The sequence below is a fragment of the Monodon monoceros genome, unplaced genomic scaffold (genome assembly GCF_005190385.1).
Source record: "Monodon monoceros isolate NGI ecotype Baffin Bay Population unplaced genomic scaffold, NGI_Narwhal_1 Super_Scaffold_11, whole genome shotgun sequence".
Classification (NCBI taxonomy): domain Eukaryota; kingdom Metazoa; phylum Chordata; class Mammalia; order Artiodactyla; family Monodontidae; genus Monodon; species Monodon monoceros.
Genome location: NW_021703767.1, coordinates 136,465,613 through 136,483,936, shown reverse-complemented (window position 1 = coordinate 136,483,936; position 18,324 = coordinate 136,465,613). Strand labels below are relative to the sequence as shown.

At 37.9% G+C, this 18,324-nt stretch overlaps 1 protein-coding gene across 2 annotated transcripts in view; it reads right to left on the bottom strand.

Annotated features, from left to right (window-relative positions):
- Positions 1-33: 33 nt before the first annotated feature.
- Positions 34-18,324, bottom strand: part of RAB5A (RAB5A, member RAS oncogene family) — a 31,686-nt gene continuing 13,395 nt past the window's right edge. The window contains exons 3-6 of one of the 2 annotated variants that reach the window (XM_029214634.1): positions 6,769-6,920; positions 6,339-6,461; positions 4,744-4,837; positions 34-1,477 (exon numbers count right to left, since the gene is read on the bottom strand). In XM_029214634.1, coding sequence (XP_029070467.1) covers positions 1,362-1,477; positions 4,744-4,837; positions 6,339-6,461; positions 6,769-6,920 — 485 coding nt within the window. In that variant the 3' untranslated portion in view covers positions 34-1,361. The remainder of the gene's footprint in view (positions 1,478-4,743; positions 4,838-6,338; positions 6,462-6,768; positions 6,921-18,324) is intronic. The other variant, XM_029214635.1, reaches the window with a different exon arrangement.

The following is an 18,324-nucleotide window of genomic DNA, read 5'->3' as shown; positions in this document are numbered from 1 at the left end:
CGTTTCATGCCAAAAAAGAGAAAAACCAGTACCTGCTTTTTGTACCACTTTATTCCAACCTGAGCACCTCAATATAAAACTAAACACTGGTGAACTGTTTTCCTTACTAATTTTGAATTACTGTAAATGTACAAGTTCTGCTAGCAGTTCAACATTTAAATAGATTAAATCATCTCTGACACATGGTAGATTTCATATAATGAAAATACCTAAAACAATTAGTGCAATATACTGAACCGATCAAAATAAAATGAACTTTGGAAAACAAGGCTGCAAGATTGTTACTAACATATCCAATACTTATGTTACAAATTACTGGTACATTGTTTATTATGGTTCTAGCCAGGTAGGAACAATTCAAGCCCCTTCCTTTCAAAGGGGGAGAGAAGGAAAAAATTAGCTGTTTTAGTAACTGTACATTTTGTATACTTTTAAGCAACTCTTAAATATTACAGAAAAGTAATAAACATATATGGAGACTACAATGCAGTACCCTATTTACAGTACAGCTGAAGATCGAATTTGAAATAATCAAGTTTGAATGTACATAATTGTTAGTGCATTGACTATTTCTATGTCCAAAGGGCACAAAAGCCCCTCCCTACTCCCAAACAACAAAAGCTATGTAATGGCCAGCAGTGATTAAACAGAAATCACAGACACCTGGTTTGTTTCATTTCTGTTGAAGAACTTACATGTTTGAAGGGAACACTATTCTTTAAGATGCATTTTATCAGTTTTCATATTCCTAAAATAAGACAGGGTTACATATGATTTTTTTTTTTTACCCCATTTAAAAAATAACAGGACTAGCTATAATTTAGATGCCACTGATGTTCATTTTTTTCTCCTGAAGATGTGGGAATGTTTCCTTGTGGCTAATTTGTTAAAACGTGGAATGTGTACTTTAAATAAGGATACTAAGTGAAATTACAGGTGGCTTGAATATCGTAGTTAAGCATAAATATCTTTAGAACCTCCTTCCAAGAAATAATTTTTTTTGGAAAGCCCAAATGAGTGAGTTCCAAATCTTTTTCACAGAACTGGCTGGTTAACTGTGGGTTCAGAGTCATCTGTTTATATCCCTGGTGAAGAGAAATGAGTCCCGCTAACATTCCAAGGAAATAAGTGTACACACAGCTCTCATCTTCCCCTTTCACTGCTGAAACATTAGTCAGAGGGTCACATGCATGTTATTAAAAATTAAGTTCAAAACACTTAAAATAATTCTGTATTAGAAACTTGACTATCGTTAAGTCTCTTCTTTTTGGAAGTCATACTGGGCTGGTTAAATGTTCCAATTCCACTGTTATTAACAATTAGGAAGCAGAAGAACATTCCAGTTAGTTTAAACTGGAGGTTTAGTTACTACAGCACTGACTCCTGGTTGGCTGCGTGGGTTCAGTAAGGTCTACTCCTCTTCCTCTGGCAGAATTTGCTCCTGGATTCTGTGGTTCATTCTTCGGCAACTTTTTAGCTGAGAGATAAATTATCAGAATAAACACAATTAGAATAGCTGTATTTAATTCTTTATATAGATTCACTTAACAATACCAGAAAAGTTGTACTTTAAAGAAAATCTAAGTAAGTTCCTAAAGATAATGGCCAGCCATTATGTTTATAATAAAGAAGCTCAGCTCCAACCCATCAATGTTCTCTGGACTGCCACAAACTTTCTGGAACAAGTCAGGATATAAACGAATACCATCACCCCAGGAGAACTTGTCCTCTACTGTGCAAATTATTACCCCACATCACAACAGACTGTACCTCCTATTTTCTTCACTTATACACTTTACGCTTCAAACATCTATCATTTTCCTCTCTTGTGGCTGATTAAGAATCCTAATCTGATTCATTAGCAGCTCTTTTGAGACAGTGTCCCTCTCATTAACAGGGACTTGATCCTGAAGGCACTATCTCAAAAAAACATTTTCCAATCTTGAGCCAGATAAGCATGGCCTGCCACACATTTGGACAAAGCCCCACAACTGGTAGTTACGGCTTTAGCTTTGCTAAGTTCTATGGAGCTTAACAGCTGTTCTCTGGAGTATGGCTCCCACTGATGAGAAAATGTACCAGCTAGATGTAGTCTGCTTGGATCCCAAAGATCCTTGATGTGTTGGGATTCATTAAACATTAAATATCTCTAAGAGCACCGACTGTAAGGGTGGCTAGACACACTGGTTTCTATCAGCCTTGGGGATACATCATTGAGGTAAGACTCTAGCTTTACCTTAGCTGTGAGGTTACACAAAAGCTGAACAAGATCTACCTCAAAATCTAAATGCCTAGTTGTGTTCTGGATCTTTTACAGTTTCTTTGTTGTAATATTCCACGATAGCATTAATCATCTTTAGAATCCTAGAATATGGGCTGGGCAATGGATCTGGGAGCCAGGAGCACTGAGGTTTGGGAAGAAAAGCGTTCCCTTGGGCCACTTCTCTAGGACTGGCTCTAGGAATGGTACTGTAAATGGTAATAAAATGGTAAATTTCCAGTCAAATGTATTTACAAACAAAGCCCCGCCAGGACAAAGAGTAGGCTAACATTACAAACTTTATTATAATTAATACCAAATTAGGTTTTGGACTAAGTGATCATCTCTCCCTTTGGCATACTTCCGGCAAGGGCTTTTTGTAATTAGATCTGAGTGAAATTAGGAGGTTGAAAGAATTAAACTGGAATGAGGAACCTTTAACTTGTATTGGTTAATTTTTATTATGTGAAGATGAACTACAACATATCTTCAGGGGGTCTCAAAAGAAGTAGTCTCCTGTCTCCTATCTCAGTGAGTGCTACCCAAAGCGAAGCTGGTACTATCTGCTTTGTATATAGATAACTGCAGCTTACCAACCTGACCCTGAATTGATCAGGACTGTGAGAAGCTAAAAATCCTGAATCAAGTTAAGGAAGATGTGCAATGAAAAAAGCCACTGAAGACCTTATCAAATTAAAAGCAGATGATAAATTTATGGTAGACTCCTACTAAACAAGTGTACTCTACTTGGGAACCCATCAAAAGTATAAATATGGGGCTTCCCTGGTGGCGCAGTGGTTGAGAGTCCGCCTGCCGATGCAGGGGACACGGGTTCGTGCCCCGGTCCTGGAGAATCCCACATGCCACGGAGCGGCTGGGCCCGTGAGCTATGGCCGCTGAGCCTGCGTGTCCGGAGCCTGTGCTCCGCAACGGGAGAGGCCACAACAGTGAGAGGCCCGCATACCGCAAAAAAAAAAAAAAAAAAAAAAAAGTACAAATATGAGTTCACTGTGTGATTTATTAACATTCTAATTTTAGAAAAGTAAATAAGAGCTCTAATACGTAGGCTACTTTCTGAAAGAAATAACCTTATTAGCAAGTCTAAATAAAAGGTACAAATTAAATAAAGCCCATCTGGTGGAGTCTTAATAGCATCAGAAAGGTTTAAAAGTTCAGCCTGATTTGAAGGCCCTATTATCTCGTTTCCTAACTTTTCAGATGTGGTTGTGGGTGTGATCTGTCCCATTTATTAAAAAAAACAAAACAGCTATATATTCCTCTCATAATCCTTCACAACTATGCTAGTATTTCCCTAATAAAATGCAAGCCTGAGTTTCTCAGGAAAATATTTTACACAGGCAAGTTTTTCCCTAAATGAAGCTGCCACTAAACTCTCTCACCTAGTGAAAAATAATATGACAGTACCTGCAGCTCTTATTGAGTTTTCTTTAGCCTCTGAATCAGCTGTTCCCTGGTTAATTTGTATGACTTCAGTATAAAAGAATACTTATTTGGGACCAAGGATGTGGACACCCCAGTTAATAATCACTGTTGTATAATAAAAGATGTTGTGGGATGAGATGAGCGCTTGGCACACGGACATTGTGGACGCAGCAGACTGTGAGAGCCACCACAGTAGACCCCTCCCATGGGATCTGCACCTGAAAACTACTAGGAGGCGGCTAGGGTCAATAAAAATATTTTAATTGTTGTTATAGAAGAAAGAAGGCTTCAACTTCATCACCTATAATCAACGACTGTGCAACAGCAATCATTATTAGTTAAAAGTACTTAGAGGAAAGGTAAGAGCACAGTGTAGGATCAAATGACCATCGAGGCAATAGAAAGCCTGGATATTGTTTTGCTTTCCCTTGTTCTCTCTGTGCCTCAGTGCTTTGAAACTTTCTCCATTACAATATTTGCATTAAAACAATTTGTTAAATCTGTATGTACAATGTACTTGTCTGTGTTATAGTTGTCAGTAATCAATGATTTAAAAAGAACCTGAAAAATAAACAAAAATAGTGTTCAGAGCAATGGAGAGATGAAAATAGTTATTGATCAGTAAGAAACAAATCTCATCATGTCTATATATTGCACTGAAAAACATTACTGAGTTTATCTTCCTTTTATATAAGAACTATAATCTAATAGAAAAACATGTATTTATCCAAAATTTTCAGTGAAATCTTTAGAAAATCTATCTGCTTGAACTATCAGCTCCAAGTTCAGGCTTTCAACTCACCTAGAAGAAACTTAACTAAACTGAAAGCACTGCAACCCAATGGGTAATAATTTTTCAAATTTAACAATATGCCTAACAAAGTAATGCTTCTGGAAGAAATCTAGGATAGTAGTATAATCATTAAAAACAAAACAAAACAAAATTCCAAGAATTAAAAAAAAGACAGTCAAACCAAATATGCCCCCAGTGTAACTTGTTCTACCTATATTTTTACTGTTTGCAAAAAAGTTAATCTTACCTATTGCCATGAATATTTCATTTACATTCATTGATGTTTTAGCTGATGTCTCCATAAATAATAAACTGTTGTCATCTGCATAGGACTGTGCTTCCTGTTTATAGAACAAAAATTGAGATATATCCTTTGCACATACTATTACTATACCTGCCTTATCTTTGTTATAGAAAAAAAGAGGCTTCCTTATTACTACTCCAACTTGATCACCTACAACCAACAACTGTATAATAAGCAATTATTTATAGTTAAAAGTAAAACAAAGGTAACCACTGCGTAGTTTATAATTTCCCCTTTGCCTTAACTTCTTGCACTATCCCATCCTACTTTATTTGGTCTCACATTAAATCTACTTTCAGATGATGAGTTTCGGAGAGAGGGACGACAATCCTAAATATAAAACTCTCTTTGATCTTTATGGCAATTTTACCTATGCTCGTTATTTACAAGGAAGGTAAAGGGAAACCAAATGTCTAACACTGGCTTCAACCACTAAATGGTACCCTTGTATTTAATTCTGAATGACTTCTACAAGCAACATTTTAATTTTGAATGTCATGAATCATTCCTTTGAAAATTCTACAAGCAGCATTTTAATTTTGAATATGTCATGAATCATTCCTCTGAAAATTCTATTACTACTTTACGTTGTCATGCTTTACAGTTTACGTGTATTATTGCCTTTGATCCTCACAGCTGTTGTGAAGAACAACCAATTATCATTCCAATTTGATAAAGAAAAAAAATGAGGTTCCTTTGAAATGTTATGTGACAGGGCCACTTGTGACTATAATGTAAGTGCACTATCTGCCTCTCTATGCTGAGGAGGTAACTATCTTAGAAAGAGTAATAGATACTATACCTCACATGGTTGTCACCAGAATTAAATGAAACCACATGTGCAGATGCTCAGTTTACTACCTAATAGTGCAAGAAATATTAGTGCCCTTTCTCCCAGTACATGTACTCCATCATCAAAAAAGAACATTAACCCATCACTGATATTATACATATAATGGCCACAACCAAACTTCTCTGGTAGAGAAGCTGAAGAGCAAGAGGAGGGGAAGTTTTAAAATGTCTAACTAGAGACATTGCTTTATTTTAAATGACTGTACTTTATTTTGCAGCTGGGAACACTCTTAATTAGCTATATTAGATAACATACACACTGGATTTTTTAAAGCTTTTATTTTTGAAGGCCCTTTTAAGAACCACCACATATATGTATGTGTGTATGTATATGTGTGGTGATATATATAGGTAGATAAAAAAAGTTAGGAAGGATACTAAAGTTATACGTGGGGTTTGAGAGATTAGGGTAGGAGGCAATCACCTTTTGCTTTATATATTTCCACACTGTTTGTGAACAATTACTTCTTTTGTAATTGTTTAGGTCGACAAAATCTTTGAATCAACTTATATATTACAATTAAATAAAGATATTAAAAAATTCAGGTTTATGAGATTTTATTACATAGTACACATCTGGCTAAAAACTTTTTATCATTTGCATCGTTTTAAAATTGTAACTGTAATTCAAGTGTGGGTACAGAAGAAAAATATGCGCCTCCAAGTGAAAGTTAAATTCAACATACCTGGAAATCGACAGCTCTTTTATTTGCGAGGTCAGCCTTGTTTCCTGACAAAGCTATAACAATGTTAGGGCTGGCCTGCCTCTGAAGCTCTTTAACCCAGTTTTTGGCTCTGGCAAAGGACTCCTGGGAAACAAAGAAACAGCTATTCGGCACAGGCTCAAAGAATGGCTAGGGAGCGTGTCTGTGAGGCGAGGCTTTAAAGACTGTCCAGTGTGACTCCTGGAAAGCAATTCTTAGCACTACTGTAGTAGCTGAGACAATTGCATCTTATTTTTTAAAATCAGCTTCTCTATTTCATAAAAGCTTTGGCAGAAATGTCATGCTTGGCTAACAAAAAAAGATTAAGAAAAAACCTTTTCTATAATTGAAATTCTGAATACCAAAAATGGATACTCAAACAAGTTTCTTTGTAGAATGCATTTCTACTTACCTCGTTTGTGATATCATATACAACTATGGCTGCTTGTGCTCCTCTGTAGTACATTGGTGCTAGGCTATGGTATCGTTCTTGACCAGCTGTATCCCATATTTCAAACTTTACTGTTGTGTCATCAAGACACACCGTTTGAGTTAGAAAAGCAGCTGAAAGAAGAAAATGTCTGCAATAAGTTTATCATTTTCCTACTAATATTTTAATACTACAGAAAACACCTAGAAACCTGATATACTGCATACCCACAGTTAATAGTGGCTTTTAATACCTGTAAGATCTATGCTTCAAAGCTAGATAAATATATGCTTACATATAAAAACCTTCATAGTAAAATCACAGCTTGAAAGTGTTTCCTACATTCTTAAAAAGTGTGTTGTAATATTAAATAAGTTTTTTAAAGTTCTTAAATTGTTTTACAAATTGTGTATTTAAAAACTTTAAATTGTAACGTGACTTAAGAAATATATATATATTCTTTCTTTCTTTCCTTCTTTCTTTCTTTCTTTATTATTATTTTTTTTTGTGGTACGCGGGCCTCTCACTGTTGTGGCCTCTCCCGTTGAGGAGCACAGGCTCCAGCCATGGCTCACAGGCCCAGACGCTCCGCGGCACGTGGGATCCTCCCGGACCGGGGCACAGAACCCGCGTCCCCTGCACCGGCAGGCGGATTCTCAACCACTGCGCCACCAGGGAAGCCCATTGATATTCTTGAAAAACTGGGGGGAAGGTGGATCAGCATACCTATAACTACCATCTATACTGACAACAGCATACCTCTTGCTCCATTCTCCTGGGTTTAATTGGCATAATCTGGGAATTTATTGCCAGTCCATTACCACTAAATCAATATATTTTTTATATTATTCCATCAAAACATCGACACTAATTTTTATAATCGTTATTACCTCAACCTAGACTTAATTTGTTTAATAGAGATTCAATATTAACTCCTAGCTTTCATTCCTTGCCTTATGGATTTTGTGATTTGTACTTTTTCCATCTGTTCTTTTCTGAGATTTTAATCTTAATAATAAAGTAGCATTTTATAATGATATTCCTCCTTTTAAAATTAAGAGATTGCTGTCACATCCTGCAAAGAATTACTGTATCATTTATTTTCTCAATTGCTTCCTGAGAACAATATGAAGTAAAATGTCTATTATAAGTATGATTCTCTTGGCTCTAAGAATAAACATCAGGAAAAACGCCACATGGATGCTTCTGAAAATAAGAAATTGACTTATAAGAGGTACATTATAATCAAGTGAATTGAACTTTAAAATATAACTCTTAGAGTAAGTTTTTAGATGTTGTTAGCTGCACCAAAGACCTACACACAGCCGTTTCCCCCAGCATGCTGGCCAACAGTAAGAACACCTTACAGTTCCTTTCCTTCATTAACTTTGGTAGTTAAACCCTGCTGCTCTATCACTCAATTTTAGTTGGTAAGCTCTTCCCTTTTTCTTTCAGCTCAAGATGTATTCAACTCCTCTGAAAGTGGCATAGAATTAAGTTATAAAGTTTTCAAAAACTCTGTCCTCCCATGCAAGAGAATTATGATCCAATCCTGTAAATTGTAGCAGTTTACGAGTGATGTTAATCTTAAGAGATTTATTAGTTAATACCAATGTGCTGAAAAAACCAAGTCTAATTTGATTTACATCTCTTCTATATTAGACATAACATTTATTTTCTGTGCTATTTTTATTAGGTCAACTGACTGCTGTACTGGCTTTGGTATCAACAAACTATAATCTTCTCAATTTTGCAACCATCATGATTGGAAATTTCTTTATTTTGAGTTAATTCTATTAGGGTTCTGTGAATTCTCACAATTGGCTAGTCATATTTAAAATATACTCCAATTCAAACTTTTTACCTCCAAAATTAGCAAAAATATCCATTTTTTAAAATCCTGTATTTATGATAAAGGATACTGAGAAAGTACTATGTCACTTTTTCCCAGTCACGAAAAGTTCTCATGCAGAATCAGTATTTTTATTTATTTACTTTTTTTTTTTTTTTTTTTTTGGTGCGCGCCCCCCTCCTGCGGCCTCTCCCGTTGCAGAGCACAGGCTCCGGACGTGCAGGCTCAGCGGCCATGGCTCACGGGCCCAGCCGCTCCGCGGCATGTGGGATCTTCCCGGACCGGAGCACGAACCCGTGTCCCCAGCATCGGCAGGTGGACTCTCAACCACTGCACCACCAGGCAGTTAAGAATCCGCCTGCCAGTGCTGGGGACATGGGTTCTAGCCCTGGTCCGGGAAGATCCCACATGCTGCAGAACAACTAAGCCCATGCGCCGCAACTACTGAGCCTGCGCTCTGGAGCCCGCGAGCCACAACAACTGAAGCCCACGTGCCACAACTACTGAAGCCCGCCCGCCTAGAGCCCGAGCTCCACAGCAAGAGAAGCCACCGCAATGAGAAGCCTGCGCACCGCAACGAAGAGTAGCCCCCACTCACCGCAACTAGAGAAAGCCTGCATGCAGCAACGAAGACCCAACACAGCCAAAAATAATAAATAAAATAAATTTTTAAAAAATGTATCAAGTGTCCATTCCATCCTTAAGCCTGAAACCTGCATTTTGCACAAAGCTCTTAGGCAATCTCTCTAAACCTAGAAACCAGAAGAGAATGTCCACCATCACGATTATGTAATATCACTTCAGATATTCTTATAATAATTAAAGTAATAAATTATTGGAAAGAGACATTATTTGGAAGAGGCAAGAAGCCTGAAATGAAAATCCAAAGGCGTCAGCTAAAATAAAGCAGATAGTAAATTCCTTAAATTGGCCGGAACAGATCAAAGAAACAGCCTTACAATACACAGGCAGTGACCAGATTTCAGTGTTATGCTGGGAGGAGACTGGATCCCTATCAAATTAACAAAGAATAAGAACAATCAATTCACTCAACTCCTCTCAGAAGCCATCCTTCATCACACCCTTTTAAGCAGGTCCTACCTTTGTGCTCCCAGAGTTCCCTATGCAAGAACATGTTTCACACTTTATAATCACTGGTTTACATTATCTTCTCCTAGACTAGGAAGTTCCTTGAGAAACTAGCTATTCTTGTCCATATTCAATATCTAAAATAAATCTCAGTTCATATAAATGTCCAAAAAGTTTGCTGAAGTCCATGAAAGATATGTACAACTATTTGGGGGCTATTTTGACTAGATACAGTTCCCAAATGGAAAAAAATAGGTATTTCAAAAGGCCTCTCTCTACTCAAGTTATTATGTAACAAACACAATCTCAAAGTACCAACAAGATCTTTTTACCTGGGTAACACCATACTGTTAATGTGATATGATAAAAAGAGCATAATTAGGGGGGGAGGAGAAAAAAGACCAATATTAGAGGCCAGTGGAATGAGTTTTAGGGTACAGTCAAAAACACATTAGAACTACTTAGAAGTGCTGTAGTGCCACAAGGGCAGAAATATGGGAATAGGATAACCCAGTATTATAAACATTATATAACACAAAGACCATCAAGATATCCCAAAGTTCTCAAGGTTTCAAATACTACCAAAGTATTTAACTTCCCCCATAAAAGTCAGTGAAGTACAGCTGACATCTTCAAATCCTCAGTGCTTCTAAAAGTACATTACTAGTCCTTTACAAAGTTGTAAAAATAAATTCTAGCACTCAAAATATAAACTACTACATAAATACTGTAGCAATATTAACCAACCACCAACTTACCTGAATCTGCAAAACCACTTTAATTTATCCAAAACGTCTATTTTCTGGCTAAGAACCATCACTTTCTTAGACCTCTTCATTTTCTCTTCACTTCCATCACCAGCACTAGCAGTTGGTTTTCTTTTCGGGCCCACATTTCACAAAGAAACAGCTTTTACCACTTCGAGAGTTACTGTGTACGCGACGACAAGTAAAGAAAAACAAAGCTGCGTTGAGATGCAGGTGCTGGCCTGTCTAATAGGCTTCCTCTTTGGGCTTCCACGATCAGTTTCTATTTGCAAGCTTGGCAGTAAGCAAGTAACACTTCAGTCTCAGCAAAACTACAAATTACTGAATGACAGACCTTGGGGTCAGCTGAGAGTTGGTGAAACTGTAAATGTTAAACCTGCAAATACCAAAGGCCTATAATGTGTAAGACCTCGATAAATAGTAAGCCAGGAGGAGACACTGCAATACACTGGGCAAGGGAAAGAACATCCAAAATCAATAGCATTAACCAAAGGTTAACCACTCATAAAAAAAAGTTTAAACTAACACCTAAAATGATTCTACATGAACTAAACAGAAGGGCAAAAAAGGAAAAACCAAGGAACCAATATCACCCCAACCCTCAACTTATTATTTTATCAAATTTGATAGGAAAGAATTATTTTATTAGAACTGACCAAAAATCCTATAAGACTATCAGGTTTGATTATATAAAAATTAAAGACTTCAGGTTTGTAAAACATGTATCATACACTCAAAACACAAGGACAAACTCATTTAGAAAAATTTCTATAGTGGATATTATGAGATTAATTTTTAATATGTAGAAAGCTCATATAAATCTTAACTCCAAAAGCATCAAAGATAAATGTGTAAGAAAATCCACAAAAGGCATGTAACACAGAAAAAAATCAACACCACTAGTAATCAATGAAATCATCCTCATAGCAAAAATAGTTAAGTATTATCCCTTAACTTAGCAAAATTAAAAAATGAAAATAAAAGAGTGTAGCAAAAACTCATGCTCTGCTGGAGATACTGTATAACTGTTTTGAAATAATTTTTCCAACATGTGGCAAAGCCATGAAAACTCTATCTGTTAACCTAGTATCTCATGGAATCTCTAAAAGATGATATGGGAGCAGGAACGTAGGGAGAACACACCTTTAAGTTCAAAGTATTTTTGTATTTAATAATAAGAAATAACCTAATGTATATAAGTGAAAAGGCACTGATGGTTTGGTTAAGTATTAAGATGCAACTAAATTTAAAATACTAATAAAATGACCTCTTAATTGCCAAAAAGTAAAAAAAAGAAAAACAAAAAACCCCACATACATACACACACACACAAATATATATACATATATATACATACATATATATAAAAAAAATATTTTTTTTCCATGACTACGTTCTCCCTTACATAAAACTTTCATGGAAGTGGTGGATTTGATGCCCTATTAAAACTGAAAGGATATAGTTGTTAGAGAGGGGAAGAGCCTTGTTCAACATCTCAGATGCTGATCAGGGGCTTGTGAACATAAAATCCAAGTTAGAGGTTGTTTGGAGGTGAGGTGTAGAGGAAGCAAAGGTTTTTAGAGCCAAGTAATTCAATGGTTGAGTTCGATGGATCTGGATCAAACTTCAGGGAGAAAGATGGCAGAAACTGACCAACTGGCATCAAGAACAAGGTATCAAAGTTAGCTGTGAAGGTAGAAATTGGTTTGTTGGGAAAATGAGTATCAGTGGCAGTAGTATTATAATGCAACATAATGAATTTTATCAGACAGATGAGCACTGACTTCAGATGATAAAATCGTACACAGACAAAGATATGGATGGTCTATGGCAGTGGTCCCCAACCATTTTGGCTCTGGGGACCAGTTTCATGAAGACAATTTTTCCACAGATTGGGGGAGAGGGGTTCAGGAGGTAATGCGAGCCATGGGGAAAGATGGGGAGCAGCAGATGAAGCTTCGCTTGCTTGCCTGCCGCTCACCTCCTGCTGTGTGGCTCGGTTCCTAACAGGTCACGGACCGTTACCAGTTTGCGGCCCGGGGGGTTGGGGACCCCTGGTCTATGGGACTTCCCTGGTGGTGCAGTGGCAAGAATCCACCTTACGATGCAGGGTAGGTGGGTTCGATCCTTGGTAAGAGAACTAAGATCCCACATGCCGCAGGGCAACTAAGCCCGCATGCCACAACTACCGAGCTCACACGCCTCAACAAGAGAGCACGTGTGCTGCAAACTACAGGGCTCACGCGCTCTGGAACCTGTGTGCCGCAGCTAGAGAGAAGCTCACGCGCCACAATGAAGAGCCTGCAAGCCGCAATGAAAGATCCTGCATGCCGCAACTAAGACCCAAAGCAGCCAAGAATAAATAAAATAAATAAATAATAAATGATAAATCTTTAAAAAAAGAATATATGGATGGTCTAAAAGCCAACAACGGCCAAAATAAAAGCTGCGGCCATTTTTTATTTTCAACTGTATATGTGTATAGAAGAGAGTACCCAGTAGACCATGGCAGCAAAGAAGATGAAGACCACGTATTCTTGGAAGAGTTACAGTTCAACTAACGCAAGGAGGAAGGTAAGAAAGGGGATAAAAATAGATTGGGGCAGAAAGGAAGGCGTACACAGTCATTAAGCCCAAACAGAAAACACTCCAAAAGCCTGGCAACAAAGTAAAAATTTAATATAGAGATCATATATAAAAGATGGCCATACATGGGCTTCCCTGGTGGCGCAATGGTTGAGAGTCCGCCTGCTGAGGCAGGGGACGCGGGTTCGTGCCCCGGTCCGGGAAGATCCCACATGCCACGGAGCGGCTGGGCCCATGAGCCATGGCCGCTGGGCCTGCGCGTCTGGAGTCTGTGGTCCACAACGGGAGAGGCTGCAACAGTGCGAGGCCTGCGTACCACCAAAAAAAAAAAAAAAAAAAAAAAAAGAAAGAAAAAAGATGGCCATACAGATGGCCAAGAAGCACATGAAAAGCTGCTTAACCAGCTCATGCAGCTCAATAACAAAAAAACAAACAACCCAATCCAAAAATGGGCAGAAGACCTAAATAGACATTTCTCCAAAGAAGATATACAGACTGCCAACAAACACATGAAAGAATGCTCAACATCATTAATCATTAGAGAAATGCAAATCAAAACTACAATGAGATATCATCTCACACCAGTCAGAATGGCCATCATCAAAAAATTCTAGAAACAATAAATGCTGGAGAGGGTGTGGAGAAAAGGGAACACTCTTGCACTGCTGGTGGGAATGTGAATTGGTTCAGCCACTATGGAGAACAGTATGGAGGTTCCTTAAAAAACTACAAATAGAATTACCATATGACCCAGCAATCCCACTACTGGGCATATACCCTGAGAAAACCAAAATTCAAAGAGTCATGTACCAAAATGTTCATTGCAGCTCTATTTACAATAGCCCGGAGATGGAAACAACCTAAGCGCCCATCATCGGATGAATGGATAAAGAAAATGTGGCATATATATACAATGGAATATTACTCAGCCTTAAAAAGAAATGAAATTGAGCTATTTGTAATGAGATGGATAGACCTAGAGTCTGTCATACAGAGTGAAGTAAGTCAGAAAGAAAAAGACAAATACCGTATGCTAACACATATATATGGAATTTAAGGGGGAAAAAAATGTCATGAAGAACCTAGGGGTAAGACAGGAATAAAGACGCAGACCTACTGGAGAACGGACTTGAGGATATGGGGAGGGGGAGGGGTGAGCTTTGACAGGGCGAGAGAGAGTCATGGACATATACACACTAACAAACGTAGTAAGGTAGATAGCTAGGGGGAAGCAGCCGCAAGGCACAGGGATATTAGCTCGGTGCTTTGTGACAGCCTGGAGGGGTGGGATAGGGAGAGTGGGAGGGAGGGAGACGCAAGAGGGAAGACATATGGGAACATATGTATATGTATAACTGATTCACTTTGTTATAAAGCAGAAACTAACACACCACTGTAAAGCAATTATACCCCAATAAAGATGTTTAAAAAAAAAAAAAAGCTGCTTACCATCACTAATTATTAGAGAAATCAAAACTACAATGAGGTATCACCTCACACCAGTTAGAATGGGCACCATCAGAAAATCTACAAACAACAAATGCTGGAGAGGGTGTGGAGAAAAGGGAACCTTCTTGCACTGTTGGTGGGAATGTAAATTGATACAGCCACTATGGAGAACAGTATGGACGTTCCTTAAAAAACTAAAAATAGAATTACCATATGACCCAGCAATCCCACTACTGGGCATATACCCTGAGAAAACCATAATTCAATAAGAGTCACGTACCACAATGTTCACTGCAGCTCTATTTACAATAGCCAGGACATGGAAGCAACCTAAATGTCCATCAACAGATGAATGGATAAAGAAGATGTGATACATACATACAATGGAATATTACTCAGCCATAAAAAGGGACGAAATTGGGTCATTTGTAGAGACGTGGATAGATCTAGACTGTCATACAGAGTGAAGTAAGTCAGAAAGAGAAAAACAAATATCATATATTAACGCATTTATGTGGAACCTAGAAAAATGGTAGAGATGAACCGGCTTGCAGGGCAGAAACAGAGACACAGATGTAGAGAACAAACGTATGGACAACTAGGGGGGAAAGTGGTGCAGGGGGTCAAGGTGGTGAAATGAATTGGGAGATTGGGACTGACATATATACACTAATATGTATTAAATGGATAACTAATAAGAACCTGCTCTATAAAAAATTTAATAAACTAAAATTCAAAAATTCAAAAATAAATAAAGATGGCATAAATTAATCAAACAAAAAATAAAAAGATGGCCATATTCCCAAAGTAAATCCAACTTATGAGATGATCTATATAAATACTCATCACATTGAACTCATTCTTAAAGACCAATAAGCATCTGATAAGGATTGATATCCAGAATATACACAAAACTCCTACAACTTAGCAACACAAAAACCCAAACTACCCAATTAAAAAAATGGACAAAGGACTTTAATAAACATTTCTCCAAAGATAAATGGCCGGGAATTCCCTGGTGGTCCAGTGGTTAAGACTTGGCACTTTAACTGCTGAGGCCCAGGTTCGATCCCTGGCCAGGGAACTAAGATCCCACAAGCCATGCAGCATGGCCAAAAAACCAAAAACATACGCGCGCGCGCGCACACACACACACACACACACACACACACACACACACACACACACAACCACATGGCCAAGAAGCACATGAAACGATGCTCAACATCACTAACAGGAAAATGCAAATCAATACCACAATGAGATACCACTTCACACCCATTAGAATATCTATTATCAAAACGGAAAACAAGAGTTCCCAGGATATGGAGAAATTGAAACCCTTGTGCACTGATGGCGGGAACGTAAAATGGTGCAGCCACTGTGGAAAACGGTATAGAAATTCTTCAAAAATACTAAACACAGAATTTCCATATGATCCAACAATTCCACTTCCAGATATATGTCCAAAAGATGTGAAAGATATTTGTACACCAATGTTCACAGCAGCGTTATTCACAATAGCCAAAAGGTGGAAGAGACCCAGGAGTCCATCAAAGGATAAAATAAGCAAAATGTTGTATATACATAAAATGGAATATTATTCTGAAAAAAGCCAGTCATAAAAGGACACTATCATATAATTTCTCTTATATGAGTGAGGTTCCTAGAGTAGTCAAATTCAGAGACAGAAAGTACGATGGTATTTGCCACAGGTGGGGGGCGGAGTGGGGAAATAGGGAGTTATTGTTTAATGGATAGGGTTTCAGTTGGGCAAGATAAAAAAGTTCTGAAGATGGACATGATGTTTGCACAACAATGTGAATACACCTAATGCCATAAAACTGCACACTTAAAATGGTTAAAACTGTAAAATTTTTATTACGTGTATTTTACCACAACAAAAATCATTCAAGCAACATCTAAAGATAATTGTTGCCAAACGAACGCAATCTTGGAAAATATTAATGATACATAGGGAAGTCTGCATGAAGTCATGCAAAATGAGGATCAGTTTTTCTCCAACATTATCTAGGAGCAAGATATACTTTTTAAAAGACTAATTCATGCAATGTTTTTCAGAAATAATATGGGAGTAACAGAGGTCAATGTGTTTTTCTTTTACTATTATAGCTTGACAGTTACTCTTAAAGGACACCCAACTCTTCTAAGGGAATCACTAGCCAGGACATAAGCTAGTCACATGTCACTAGTTGAACATTATCATACTAATATTTCTGATAGTACATTAATGTACACTGTTTTAAAATTAGTCGTAGGAGTTTGAACTTGGTTAGTATTAAGTTAGTATCCCAAACCCAATCACCCTAGAATGAACTGATAAAACCAATATTTGAACCTTCAAGGCTGAGAGTCTGTGGTTACCACACCAAGGGCACAATCCTTAAAGTCTTTACTCACCTGATGGGTTTTATATAACAATCATGTTCCAAATACTAAACTGGGAAGCAGAATGAAGGCACACGTCACAAAGAGGAAAGGTGAAGAAATGGGAGAAAGGGGAGAGGTTGTTAAAAGCTATTAGCTAGTATCAGACAAATGCTCCCCAACAAACATCAAGAGAAAAAGTTAATGAAATTAACTCAGCTTTAAGGGATATATGTCCATGAAAGACATTTAACAGATACTTTGTTAAATAGTTTAAACAGTATTTTTAAAAATTCCTATAATGTGCAAGCAAAGATGACTTCTGGTTCTGCATATAAGCAACTTAGAAGTCGCCACTCCATCCTGACAAATGAAAACCTAAGTAAACTGAAAAATCAACAGTTGTTCTTAGATCTGAAAAAGAAGTGAGGTCACCGGGCAATCTGTCGTCCCCCAAATTGGAGAGACAAGCCAGGTGGATACAGAAAACCACAACATGTAAGGGCAGAAACCTGAGGAAACCAGTGCTGGTGTAGGAAACTGTAATTGACAAATTGCTGGAGGTTAGGTATGGACAAATCTGAGTTAAAAACCCCAGGGGAACCCACCAGACATGGGGGAGGAGGGGGGCACCAGACTTTTGTGAGTTTTACATCCAGGAACTTGATCAGGTTCTCACAGTACATATCAGAGAAAAATCCCTGCCTGCTCCTGGCAAGGTAAGAGGAAAAGGAACCATTTTGAAATAAACCAGACTAGCATGTTCTTAACAAAGCCTGTCCCCATGAGAAACTAGTTAACTAGTTAACCTGTTGGAGTATTATCAGACTCTTAACTGACTTGGGGGAAGAAATATCCAACTCAAGCCAGTTCTATCCTTCCATGTGGGAGAAGGGAAATCTCTAATTCCAGTCCATTCTAGCCATCCTGTCTCAATCCAAGGGGGGTAGAAAAAAACTGATGACCACTTGTGAAGTTCACTGTTTAGACAAACAGGCTCACTAAAAGACAGACCTAATCACAGGACTATAGAATGGTTCCTCCCACCACACACACACCTCTTTACTGCGCTACTAAAGGCCTATTTATGGCACTTGCTTTTACCCAGTATATCATATCCAGCTAGCAAGAAAAATCACAAGGCATACTAAAAGGCAAAACACAGTTTGAAGAGACAGAGCAAGCAACAGAACCAGGAACAGCAGAGATGCTGGAATTACCAGACTGGGAATTTAAAACAACTAGGATTAATGTGCTAAGGACCCTAATGGTAAAGACAGAATACAAGAATAGATGGACAATGTCAGCAGAGAAATGGAAATCTTAAGAACACCCCAAAATTGCCAGAGGTCAAAAATACCATAAGAGAAATAAAGAATGCCTTTGATGGGCTTATTAGATGACTGC